Source organism: Rhinopithecus bieti, unplaced genomic scaffold (genome assembly GCF_001698545.2).
Source record: "Rhinopithecus bieti isolate Rb0 unplaced genomic scaffold, ASM169854v2 scaffold_25360, whole genome shotgun sequence".
Classification (NCBI taxonomy): domain Eukaryota; kingdom Metazoa; phylum Chordata; class Mammalia; order Primates; family Cercopithecidae; genus Rhinopithecus; species Rhinopithecus bieti.
In genome coordinates this window covers 917,802-930,277 of record NW_016811703.1, presented here as the reverse complement: position 1 = coordinate 930,277, position 12,476 = coordinate 917,802, and the positions used below count along the sequence as shown (strand labels likewise).

Here is a 12,476-nt window from a genome sequence, read left to right as displayed (position 1 = left end):
TTTTTTTTTTTTTTTTTTTTGAGTACATGATTTACTCTTATGACTTGTCTCAGTGGATTGGTGGTTGAGGTCTCCACCAGCGTTTCATTGGGAAGAGGTTTCAGGAACAGGATGAAATGCCTCGCCTTCTGCACCTCCCCCTCCAGGGAGAAAGAGGAGCTGAGTGGCTTCTTGTCCCCTTTGCTGATTATCAGATAGAAATGTGAGTAATTTCCATGCTTTGAATATCTTGAGTTGATTTTCAAGGATATCTGCATTTAAGATGAGGTGAACATTCACCTAGTAGCAGATTTGCCTGGGTTGCTCTGAAAAATTCTGACCTCCTCAAGGATACCGATTGTGACAGATACATTTTTAAAAGCTTTATTGATGTATAATTTCCATACCAGAAAACTCGCCTATGCAATGATTACTGATGTATTTACAGAGTTGTATTTATACAACCATCACCACAATCTAATTTTAGAACGTTTTCTTCACCCCGAAAAGAAATCTCCTGCCTATTTTCAGTTAACTTGTGTCTTATCCAACACCTAGTTCATGCAGTCAGTAAGTTTTTTTGTTGTTGTTTTTCTGTTCTGTTTTGTTTTTTGAGATGAAGTATCACTCTGTAGCCCAGGCTGGAGTGCAGTGGCGTGATCTCGGCTCACCACAACCTCCACCTCCTGGGTTCGAGCAGTTCTCTTGCCTCAGCCTCCAGAGTAGCTGGGATTACAGGCACGCGCCACTGCACCTGGCTAATTTTTTATTTTTTGTATTCTTAGTAGAGACGGGATTTCACCATGTTGGCCAGGCTGGTCTTGAACTCCCGACCTCAGGTAATCCACCCACCTTGGCCTCCCAAAGTGCTAGGATCACAGGCGTGAGCCACATGCCCGGCCAATAAATATTTTTAGTGTCACTTTCAGGAATGGTTTTGCTGGCTGGTGTGTTAGTATGAAGCAGATTTCTCAGTTTTTTGTTTGCTTTTTGCTTTGTTTTGTTTTGTTTTGTTTTGGGACAGAGTGTCACTCCTTCACCCAGGCTGGAGTACAGTGGCGTGATCTCGGCTCACTGCAACCTCTGCCCCATGGGTTCAAGTGATTCTCCTGTTAGCCCCCGAGTAGCTGGGACTACAGGCGCATGCCACCATGCCCGACTAATTTTTGTATTTTAGTAGAGATGGGGTTTCACCGTGTTAGCCAGGATGGTCTCGATCTCCTGACCTCATGATCTGCCCACCTCGGCCTCCCAAAGTGCTGGGATTACAGGCATGAGCCACTGTACCCAGCCGATTTCTGGTTTTAAAGAGGTTCTCATAAACACGTTATCCTTGGCACAGTTCAGTCTAAAGACAGTGGCTTGTCTTGCTCCTCCCACTGCCAGCCCCCTATTTCCTGGATGGTGGAGAGGAGCTGGAGCTGCTTGGAGAGCTCCTCCTTTAGAACTTCTTCATGGCGGCTTAATTAGACCATAGATATTTCAGGGGTACTGAGCCTTGACATCAGGAGTCAAAACACAGGGCAAACATATACTTCCGGTGGGCAAGGTAGGAAGCAAGTAGAACGCATAATCTTTTAAAGCTTTTATTTGTGAATTCCTGTCTCTGTCCAGCTACTCTTCAGGGTGAGACTGAATATTCCAATTCCCAGGGAACGTGAGCTCTGGACAAATGACAGCTTGCTGGTTGCGTTTCATTTGTAGGGATCCTGCAGAATGCTTCTCTTTCTCCTTCCAAAGAGCTTTAGAGCAACTCCCTCCTCCACCAAACTGAAGGCTCTTTGATAACCTGCCAGATAACCCAGTTTATCTACTGATTTTTGTGTAAAAGACCAAGAAAATTCAACAGGTCATCGTATGAAAATGTTTTACCTTGAGGCATTACTGGAATGCGACCCACATTCTAATATGTGGTTTCTTAATGGACTGACCCTTGAATGTACAGGAAGTAGGCATGTATCACTCTCATTTCCTGATGGTTGACATTTCTCCTGCCGCGATTCCGTATCTGTCTGTGCTCTGATATGTGGGGAGTGGTGGGAGTTCTGAGACTGAAGAAGGAAGTTCATTCTGATTTTTGGCAGATCGTGTGTTACAGAATTACCAAAAAAAAAAAGGTGGGGGTGGTTTGAAAATTGTTGAGCTAAGCTTTCTCCTTTTTTAGGAAGTACTAATAATAATAGAAGGGAAGGCTGAGTTATTGCATTTCAAAATTCCCTTTTAAAATCTTGGATTATTGCCTATATACTGTAGAGTTCCCATTCAAGCAAGTTCCCCACTAAATTCCAGTTACTTGCTGTTTGTCACTATTCTCAAAAGTACCGTGATGACTTTGCACAGGAATTTCGGCAGTAACATCGTTTTGACATAAAGACATTTAAGACCAATTGCAGTTGCCTTTTATAAAAAGCAGGATGAAGTTTGTAGCCTTTATATCACCAAATAAACAGGCCGTGTATGTCTAATAGCACACAAATTAGTATGAACTTGATAAAATATTTTTAAAAAGCAATGGCGTGAGATGAATTCGTCACAATGGAGAATTTTTCACTGACCCCAGAATTTTAAGATACAGAGGCTGAGGAAGGGATGGTGTTTGATAAGAAAAGGCCGCTTGTGGACGTTGCCTGTGGGGCGGTTCACATTGATTTGCATTGATTTGTTTTGTTCTATGTAAGGAGTGAGACAGCTCTTTGCCTTGCTGTTTTAACAAGCTGGGAGGAATTGTGTTTCTTTAATTATTTAGTCTCCCGTCAGCCACATTGATACTGGAATTTTTCCCTCTCTGCTTAGGTATCTTCATACTTTCTTGGAAAATTAAGTGGAAAAGATAGTGCTTCTTTTCCTTATGCCATCATTTTTACTGTACCCAAACTGTGACTTTAGGAGCACCAATTTTTAAGGGTAAGTCTCCGTGAAGCAGAGAGAATTTCTTAAATAGGTAAGGCCCTCTTGAGGACTTGGAGAGATTAGAGGGGATATGGGGGTGTTGGGATGAAGAGATTTTGGAGAACAGGAATCCTAGACAAACCTTATACTTCTCTAGAATCAAGTTGCTTATGGGAATTAGGAAGAAGGGAACTACTTGATTCTTTTGCTTAATTTACTATGATATTGCATAGACAGTGATCTTAGATCCTTGTTCAAAAAAGGAAGTCATTTTTTAAAAATTTTAGTATTATGCAGAAATAAAACATCAGGTGGGTCCACAGCTTCAGGAACTACACGGGGAAGTACCGGGATGGTCACATGGAGGGAGAGGAAGGGACTGGGGGCACGAGGGGAGGAATGGGCAAGACCAGGTAGGCAGGTCTAGGACGGGCTCATTTGAATAATCTCAGTAGCCCTGGGGCAGAGAGGTTGCCTTAGTCGTCTGGAACCTGGCTCAGGGGCAGGTGGATGGTGGCCTACAGTGTGAGAGCCAGTAAAGGAGGTGTTCCGGGTGTGGGTTCAGGATTAGTTGGTTTGTATTTTAAGAGTGTACTCCGGGCAAGTTGTTTTACCATCTCTAGGAATTGGCTAATCCTGGGAGAGACAGTCCCTCCAGAGTCTGCAAGGCCCAGGATAGGAAAGCACCAGAACACAGAAAATAAAAGACATGGTTAATACAACATGCCATGGCTTCAGTTTCAGCCTAAGCGTCTCAGTACCTTGAGTCATAATTTCTTTGTTGCATCCCGGAAGGGCAGATTTCAATTCCCTAACCTGGGAGGACTTGGGGGCTGGGCGCCCCCCGGGCTGGCTCCTCCCTTCAACTCCAGACCTCTGTTTCCAACGTCTCACCTGGCATCATCCCTGGATGTCCTGTAGGCTTCACAGGTGAACAACTGAATGTATTGCCTTCCTTCCCCAAAGTTCTTCCTCAGTCTGTGACCTGTCTTGGGCAACGGCGTAGCTTTGCACCATCGGCCCCAAGCTAGGAGTCCATGAGCCTCAATGCTTTCCTCTGCTTTCTTCCCTGTGTGTAGTAATTCTCCAACACCTTTTATCCCATCCCATCAGTGTCCTGACATGAATGAATTTGACCCATATCTTCAGCTCCAGCCTCGGGCTTCCTTCTAGGGCCTGACCCCCGCCAGCCACCACTTCCCCCATCTCTACCAAGGTTCCTGTGACTGAATCTCAGCTGGCTGCCTACTCTCTTATCTTTTGGTCCTTCAAACCAACATTAATTATCTTCTAACATCAGACCCCATCACGTCTCTCCCTCTTGAAGAGCCTTGGATGGCTTCCTGGTGATTACAGGCTCAAGTTCAAACTCCTGGCCATGGCTCACAAGGTCCTGCACAATCAGACCCCAGGCACTCTGCCAACACACAGGACACTCCCTTTCCGTGGGAGGTCAACCATGGTAGGCCCTGGCTACCTCTCAGTCCCCTGGCTGGCTGCTGCCCTTCTCTCCTACCAGTGAAGGCCCATTGGTTGCTGAGGCCAAGGTCATAGGTCAGCTCCTCCGGGAAGCCGCCGCTAATCACCCTCAACGTAACCAGTCACTCTGTTCTTCATGTCTCCTCAATACTTACTTGTTTGTTTCAGACAGAGTCTCAGTCTGTCACCCCGACTGTGGTGTAGTGGCACAATCTTGGTTCACTGCAACCTCCGCCTCCCGGGTTCAAGCGATTCTCCTGCCTCAGCTCCCCAAGTAGCTGGGACTACAGGCATGCACCACCACGCCCGGCTCATTTTTGCATTTTTAGTAGAGACAGGGTTTGCCATATTGGCCAGGCTGATCTCAAACTCTTGATCTCAGGTGATCCGTCTGCCTCAGTCTTCCAAAGCACTGGGATTACAGGCATGAGCTGCTGCACCTGGCTCTCCTCAGTACTTTTTATATTCCTCTTTTGGTAATGATCTCATAGTATCTTGGCTACTTTTTACCTGTGGCTTTTTCATCACACCCATCCATTCAACAGATCTTTGTTGAGTAATTATCCTCTAGTAGGCATTGGGCCGGGTGTTGAGGATACATAAAGCACTAAATCAGATCCTGCCCTCCAGAACCTAATAGCCTCTTTGGAGAAGATGGGAATCAAAGCCATAACCAGACAAACTTGTCAGAGTCTAATTATAATTGAAACATGGTACCTGCCATGATAGGTGTATGAACAGAGTCCCGTAAGCACAGGGAAGAAAGAACTCTACCAGGAAGAATCAGAAAAAGTTCTAGGAAGTCGTATTTGAGGTGGGTCTTGGAGGAGGAGGACAAGTTTATGGAGATAGGGAGGTAGGGAGAAACAGAGAAGGCTGGTGATTTTGATGGTTATTTTCTCTAGGTCCCAAATGTGGAAAAAGGCATAGATGTGAAACAGTTTTCAAGCTGGTTGAACAGTCGCATATTCCCTCTAGGTGCACTTGATTAGGTATTCTTGTGTTTCTTAGTCTTACGTGTAGGCCGGGGAGCAGACTGTCTACATTTCCGAAGGTCTGTTAGATTCAGTGGGAAAATGTTTATGTAGCCCATCTCTACGTGAACCCAAAACTCACACCACCAAAGTTAGCTGCGGGGTTGAAACGTGTGTTATTACACTGCTGTCCTTACAGTTAGGTTGATTATATTATTAATTGAATTTGAGGCAGTTTTCAAAACCCTCTCTTCTGGGAGTTTACTATATTAATAGGCATTAAAAAAATTATCATGGCAAAGTGCCGTAGAAATGTGAAATTTTTCCCTAGGGCTCCAAATATCCAACTTCTCTTTTAGCTTTGGAGTCAGATCACCCTAGTGAAAGGCCTGGCTCTGCCACTGGCTAGTGTGCACCCTTGGGGAAGTTATTTCACCTTTTGGAACCTTAGTTCCCTTCTTAGTAAGATGCTGATAAGACGGAGCTTACATGGTGGGATTGTTAGGAGTTGAAGATAAATAATGCACTAGAGTGAACAACCTAATTCCTGGCATGTAGTTAGTAAATGAGAGGTTTTGTTTTGTTTGTTTTGGTGATGTCATTATTATCATGCTTGAATGAGCCCATGACTGAATTTTGTATGGACTGGAGAAGTGTTTAGGCAGATGCCGAATTATCAGTGTCCATGAAATCAGTGTCTCTCCTAACGAGAGATGGGGGATTGGAGGAAACGAATCATAGCTCCTTTTTCCTTTCCTTTCAATGTCTTTGTATATTTTATTAAAAGTTCCTAAANAACATTCCATCACATGTCATTGTAGGGAAGCAAAAATGAGAAAAACACTTGATATTTTTCCTCTAACCATTTTATCGGAGCTGAATGCCGCTTTGTGTATTTGCTGAGGCTGCAGTAGTTTCTTCATTCTATATTGATCAGACTCCAGATTTTCGTGGACAACTTAATGTATAACATTTTAAGTAAAATCGTACATTTTAGGTGGACAGACATCTTACTTTTTAGTATGTATTCCTTCTCCTAGAAGATTATTTGGTGTGTGTCTATGTGTGACTGTGTGTTTATTGAAAGGAAACAGTTCCATGTTTAGAGTTTTGGGTTGTTAGAGGTCTAGTTAAGCTATAAAATTACAGTGGAATAAGTGGTGACAGCCAATTAGTACAGTTCCCTCTTTATAGCTGAACTGAGCTTAACACACTAACAGAAATGTTTGGCAAATAGACTGCTAAAATGACTCTTCCTTTGTGGGGACATGAGTTGCCTGACATTTACATATTTATAATGAGTCCTAGAAGTAGAAATGAAAAAATATGTGAGAAAATAGATTTCTATCATCACTTCCTTTTCTTATTGAGGGTAGCATTGTCCAGGACCTTTTTGTCATCTCTGTGCTTTCTTCTTGTCCACCCATACAGGAAGAACGTTGGTGAAAAGCACAGAAACCAGTGATGTTTGTGGCTGTGGAATTTCCATGGAGAAAAGAGAGCATCTGGACACCTGGACCATTTTTTGCACCTGGCAGACCCTATGCACTCCCCCCAGTGTGTTCTGTGGACTTGAGTGACAACGCGTGCTTGCGGGATGCTTTTTGGAAGACTGGGGAAGAGGTGGGGAGGGGGTAGTGGGGGAAGCATGGGCGAGAAGATGGAGCAAATGTTTTACAACCTGAACCTCAGAACTGTGATCCTCCAAGGAGCGCGCTACTTGAAGAAAAGAAAAAAAAAAAAAGTCGAATGGCTTCTCAGGGATTTTGTTTTCCGTGCACATATAAGCCATAGTTACAGTACAGGTGGCAGTATTTAGAGCACTCAGATTTCAGTTCTGTTAAATGTGAAAGAGGGATCGACTGACGTTCATTGCTGTTCCATAACTAGTGTAAAATATGTATATGTTTATCTTTATTTTTATAATATGCAAATACATTTAAATTTATACAGTTTGAAGCTTCTAGCGTTAGTTCACACTGGGTGCAATATTCTGCATGAGAACTGTGCCAAGATGGGGCTGATTTCTTATTTTAGTATAAGACTTTTTTGTTTTTTCTTTATTCTTTAATCCTCAGCTTAAAAAAAAAAAAAGTCTCTGTTAGCCCATGGATTAAGTGTTGGTTCATAGAGATTGCCAATAATCAGAAAGAACCTTAAATGTGCATTTAAGACCGTGTCCCTTCCCTTCTTTTCAATAAAGGTCCCTGCCTATATAAATGATGGGGCACGCTGGTGGGAAATCCTTGCTTTCCACACGTTATTAGTGCTGGGCAGAGATGGGGCATGCTCAGGGGCCAAAGAGGACAAAAAGTCCATGCAAAACTTGAGTCTTTTAATGGCTTAAGATAATCAGGAGTCAGTTCGGAATCTTACAAAGTGCTCTGCCTAATAAGTACCTTACTTAGCAGAGCACTTTGCAAACATATTACTTATTAGCAGAGCTCTTTGCAGACCTTCCACATCTGGCTGTCAGACCTTAAGGTTGTGAATTTCGACTCCAGTTATGCTCATTGGAGAGCATAATCCCACATGGGATATTTATAAATACAGAACCTCTGATTGGACAGTCTCCTGCCAAGAACTAGTAAAATCCTTGTTTTAAAATCTTCACAAGGTAAAACTTAAAAAGCAAACCAAACAAATTGCTCTCCATTCTCCTTTTAATTGGGCCAAACAGCATATGCTACAGTAGTAACACGTTTTTCGGAGAGTGTAAAAAACTCTGTTTACATTTGCCTCCTCCGTGGGTTGATTGAAAATGTATAAAACTGCTTCTCGCCATCGTCAGACAAGAAGAGTGAGTTGCTGGTACTCACTCCTCTTTTACTTCTTTTGTAAAGTATTGACTCTTGGAAGGCCACAGTCTCAACATGTTTTTTAAAATAACGAGCAAGCGGCTGCCCTGCTAGAAATCACACACCGATTTTTGTAGAATATTTTGTGCCCCAGGCGTTACTGACTCCAGAACCTGCAGTTCAGAGAATGATTTATTGTGATCATAAAAATCAAATGGGATCAGACTGTGTTTGCATTTTTTTAGTACTTGACTAGGACACCTGAAGTTTGAGATTTTTTCTTTTAGAACACAGTCACACGATTAATCTGGTGAATCCTTGTCACAGTTCTCGTGTGTGTGTGCGCGTCTGTGTGTGCGTGTGCATGTGTGTACAACTGAATGGTAACATGTCTTTGCTTTTTGGACCATTGAATAGTTGGGCAGTAAGAGTTTTTTAGTTGGCATGAGACAGTTCCTCAACTGTCAAATTAACCAACTTTGACCCGTCTTTAGAAAAAGACTTATTTGTATGATTTTGGGCTAACTCCCGAGGGACCATATCAAATGACGAAAATGCTCCTTTTGGTGACACACCCTGCAAATTATTTGCTGTTATGAACATAAACGCCCACATTCATAATATCTAATATTTTTGACAAGTGATGTTTTGTGCTGTCATCTGAACCCTAGAGAAGCAGTGTCAGAAGAAACCTTGGTGTCACATGTGTCTTAGCAAAAGGGTTACCATGATAGAGGGTCATGTGACCAAAAGATGCTCCAGAGAAGCTTGAGAATTTGTTTTAGGGTGGGAGGAGGGTTGGAGACAGAAAAATCACTGTGCTCTACAGGACTCTTCAGCTGTCTATGCAAGAAATTCTGTTTTCTCTTTGAACACCTGGAAAGACACAGCGGCCCACCGAGGCGACAGGCGATTCACTAAGCACAAGAGGAATGTTTTCTAAGCAAGGCGTCCCTTGCCTCTCAAACAAATGCCGTCCAAGTTTGTTAGGGTTTCTATTCCTGCAACTTGTGGTATCAAAACCACTTCCAGGAATTGTCAAAGCACTGCCAAAATAAATGTTTTCCCCTTCTAAGAAAAAAAAAAAATGACAGTGCTCATATTTGACACCTGTGTATTGGATCTCTTTTGAATGAATAAGAAGGAAAGGGTTTGGTGTAATTCCCGATGGGGTGTGTGTTGTTTTTCATGCCATGATTTGTGAATTGTAATTGTGGTTTCCCATTTCGTTGTCGTAACTGGGCAGAAATTAAAAAAAAAAAAAAAATCAATAAAAATACAAAGAAATGGTTAAGCAGTTGTATTCCCAGAGCTTCATTATTTCTGATTTTGTTCATTTGTTTTTACTTTTAATTCTGTCAGTTAAGGAATGACTGTTTTAGTTCTTAGTGGTACTGTTGGAGCTGTGGGAGGTGGGTGGTGGTAGCTCTCATCTGTTTGGTAATTGGTCCCTGAAAGAGTCCCTGTTTTAAAACTGCCTCTGTTTTAAGGCTGAGGATGTAACTCTTGAATATCCGCTCTCTTAAATCAGTTTTTTTTTTTTTTTTTTTTTTTCAATGATCCACTATATTCCTAAGTCACAGCTGTTAAATTTATGGTAGGTTTGGAAGTTCCCCCGATTTTTCTTTCAAAGGCTCTTAGCAGAAGTCCTACCATCACCTGCTACATATTGCCCCAGGGTGCCCTATTTGCAAACTGGAAGCGCAGGCCCCTCAGGTACCCATCAGAGGATTTAGTCCTCCATATTGTTTAAAAGGCAAAGAGAAGAGAAGGAAGGACCAAGGCCAGAGTGTTAACAGCGGTGAAACCATAACAGGTCTGCAGCAACCTCAATTCTTGACTCCTCAGAAGAAAGAATTCAACCGAGGGGCATAAGACAGCGGGAGAGACCGAGGCAAGTTTTAGGGCAGGAGGGAGTTTATCAAAAAGCTTTACAACAGGAACGAAAGGAAGTACACTTGAAAGAGGGCCAAGCAGGCGGCCTGAGAGATCAGGTGCACAGTTTGACCTTTGACCTGGGGTTTTATACGTTGGCATTTTTCGGAGGCCTCCCCTGATTCTTCCCCTGGGGTGGGCTGTCCACATGTGCAGTGGCCTGCCAGCGCTTGGGAAGGGGCGCGTGCGCAGTGTGTTACTGGAGCTGTGCACATGCTCACCTGAGGTTTTCTTCCCTTACTAGTTGAACGTACCTAGAAGGTCCTATACCAGTTAAGCGCCGCCATTTTGCCTCTTAAAGCGCATGCTTGAGCCCACTCACCCAGCTCCTGAGCACTTACCTGAAAGCGGCTGATCACCAGTTTTAGGTGTTTTGTATCTATTGGGAGCCTGCCTTTCCCTGGCACCGGCTGTAACCAATTATTATTTTAGAAAGACAGTGTAACAACCACCTGACCATCTCACCTGATGGTTGCTGGGGGGGTTTCTTCTGCCCTGCTCATGTCTGCCTGGCTACCTACTGTAACAAGAGGAGCCCTGCCCTGAAGACAGAGCAATACAGGGAAGAAGGGATTGCCTCAGACCGGGAGGGCCTCACTGTAAGACTCCTGACAAGGCAGGTAGAGCCGTGGGGTGCCCAGAATTCAAAGCCACTTCTGCCAACAGTACAGAGGAAACCACGAGGCAGTTAGAATTTCCGAAAGACAAGTGTCACAAGAGGTGCATCCCACGTGGGAGAGGGGTGGCTGGCCCTATGGCTGCATCCAGCAACCCCAAGCACTCCCTCTATGCCACTGCCTCCCTCCTCCTGGTGAAGGTCATGCAATTAGCACACATCAATTTGGGCCTTGTTTTTCTTCATCAAGAAACCGAGTTCTGAGCAGGCCACACAGAAGCAGGTGTCAGTGGTGACAATTAGAAGTGCATTACTTATCACATATGTCGTTCCCTTCCAAGGCAATTTCCCCTTTTGTGAGCTTTTGAAAGAACTTTCAGGTTCATTGAACTTTTGTAAACCAAAAGGTGACTGAGGCAGGTCTCAATCGATTTGAGGTTTATTTAGCCAAGGTCAAGGACACTCCTGGAAAAAACACAGATCACAGAAGCATCTGTGGCCTGTGCTTTTTCCAAAGGGGTTTTGGGAACTTTGGTATTTAAAAGGGAAAGAGCAAGCAAGAGGGAAAAATAGTGAGGGTAGGCAATGAGGCAGATGATTACCTTCTTGTGAGGCTCTGACTAGCTTCAGTGAATTTACATTTTACCTGTGAAAAGAGGGAGTAGAGGAAAAAAGCAATTATGCATTGTCTCCAGCTCAGTAAATCTTCATTTTACACAAGATCAAGTTAACGTTTAAAGAGGGAGTAGAGGAAATAAGGCGGTGACATGAGATGGTGAAATGACAGCTGTCTGGGAACAGAAGGAACAGTAGTTTTTGTGTGACTCGGTTCCCACGCTGAAGTTTCCCTTTGCCATCCTCAGTTTGGGATTCCGAGATTCTATTTTCCTTTCACTCTTTGAATACAGAGTGCCTGACACATGGTGGCAGCTTCTGTGCCAAATTCAAATGCCCAGGGCTTCCTTTGTCCATGGCTGCCGGTGTCCCCCAGTGGAACTGGCAGTGACAAAGGCCGTCACCTGGTGGAAATGCTGCTGCTGCTGCTGCCAAGTCGGAAGGGAGTGTGGAAGGACTGGAAGGGGGGTTAGAAAATGATGACCTTCTGAAGCGATCTGTGTTCGACGGCATGAGAAAATTCACCTGGTAACAGAAACTCTATTTGAATATTTGTAGCCTCTTTCAGGGAAGCAATACCTTCTTCATCTTTAAAAACTAGGAATATTTTTGAATGAAACGAATGTTATTCTAAATACTGAGAGGAACTGAGACGTCTGCTTCATGGAACATTTGTGTCTCCTGAGGTACAAATACATGCTGTCTTTAAAATGATTCTGAGATCCAAAAAGAAATGCTGCATTAAAGAAAGCTTAAAAGAGGCCGGCACAGTGGCTCATGCCTGTAACTCCACCACTTTGAAAGGCCGAGGAGGGAGGACTGCTTGAAGTCAAGAGTTTGGGACCAAACTGGGCAACATGGTGAGATCCCGATCTCTACCAAAAAATTTTTTTTTAATCAGCTGGGCATGGTGGCATGCTTGTAGTCCCAGCTACTCAGGAAGCTGAGGTGGGAGGATCGCTTGACCTCAGGAGTTTGAGGCCAGCCTGAGCAACACAGTGAGACCTCATTTCTACAAAAAAAAAAAAAAAAAAAAGAGGAGGGGGGCCGGGCACAGTGACTCACACCTGTAATCCCAGCACTTTGGGAGGCCGAGGTGGGCGGATCAGGTCAGGAGATCGAGACCATCCTGGCTAACACAGTGAAACCCCATCTCTACTGAAAAAAATACAAAAAAATTAGCCGGGCATG

The 12,476-nt window shown here is 43.7% G+C and overlaps 1 protein-coding gene across 4 annotated transcripts in view; it reads left to right on the top strand.

The window, feature by feature from the left end:
- Positions 1-9,413, top strand: part of MFHAS1 (multifunctional ROCO family signaling regulator 1) — a 111,487-nt gene extending 102,074 nt beyond the window's left edge. The window contains exons 3-5 of one of the 4 annotated variants that reach the window (XM_017894681.1): positions 24-202; positions 2,773-2,883; positions 6,753-9,413. In XM_017894681.1, coding sequence (XP_017750170.1) covers positions 24-30 — 7 coding nt within the window. In that variant the 3' untranslated portion in view covers positions 31-202; positions 2,773-2,883; positions 6,753-9,413. The remainder of the gene's footprint in view (positions 1-23; positions 203-2,772; positions 2,884-6,752) is intronic. The other 3 variants (XM_017894680.1, XM_017894682.1, XM_017894678.1) reach the window with 3 other exon arrangements.
- The last annotated feature ends 3,063 nt before the right edge of the window (positions 9,414-12,476 follow it).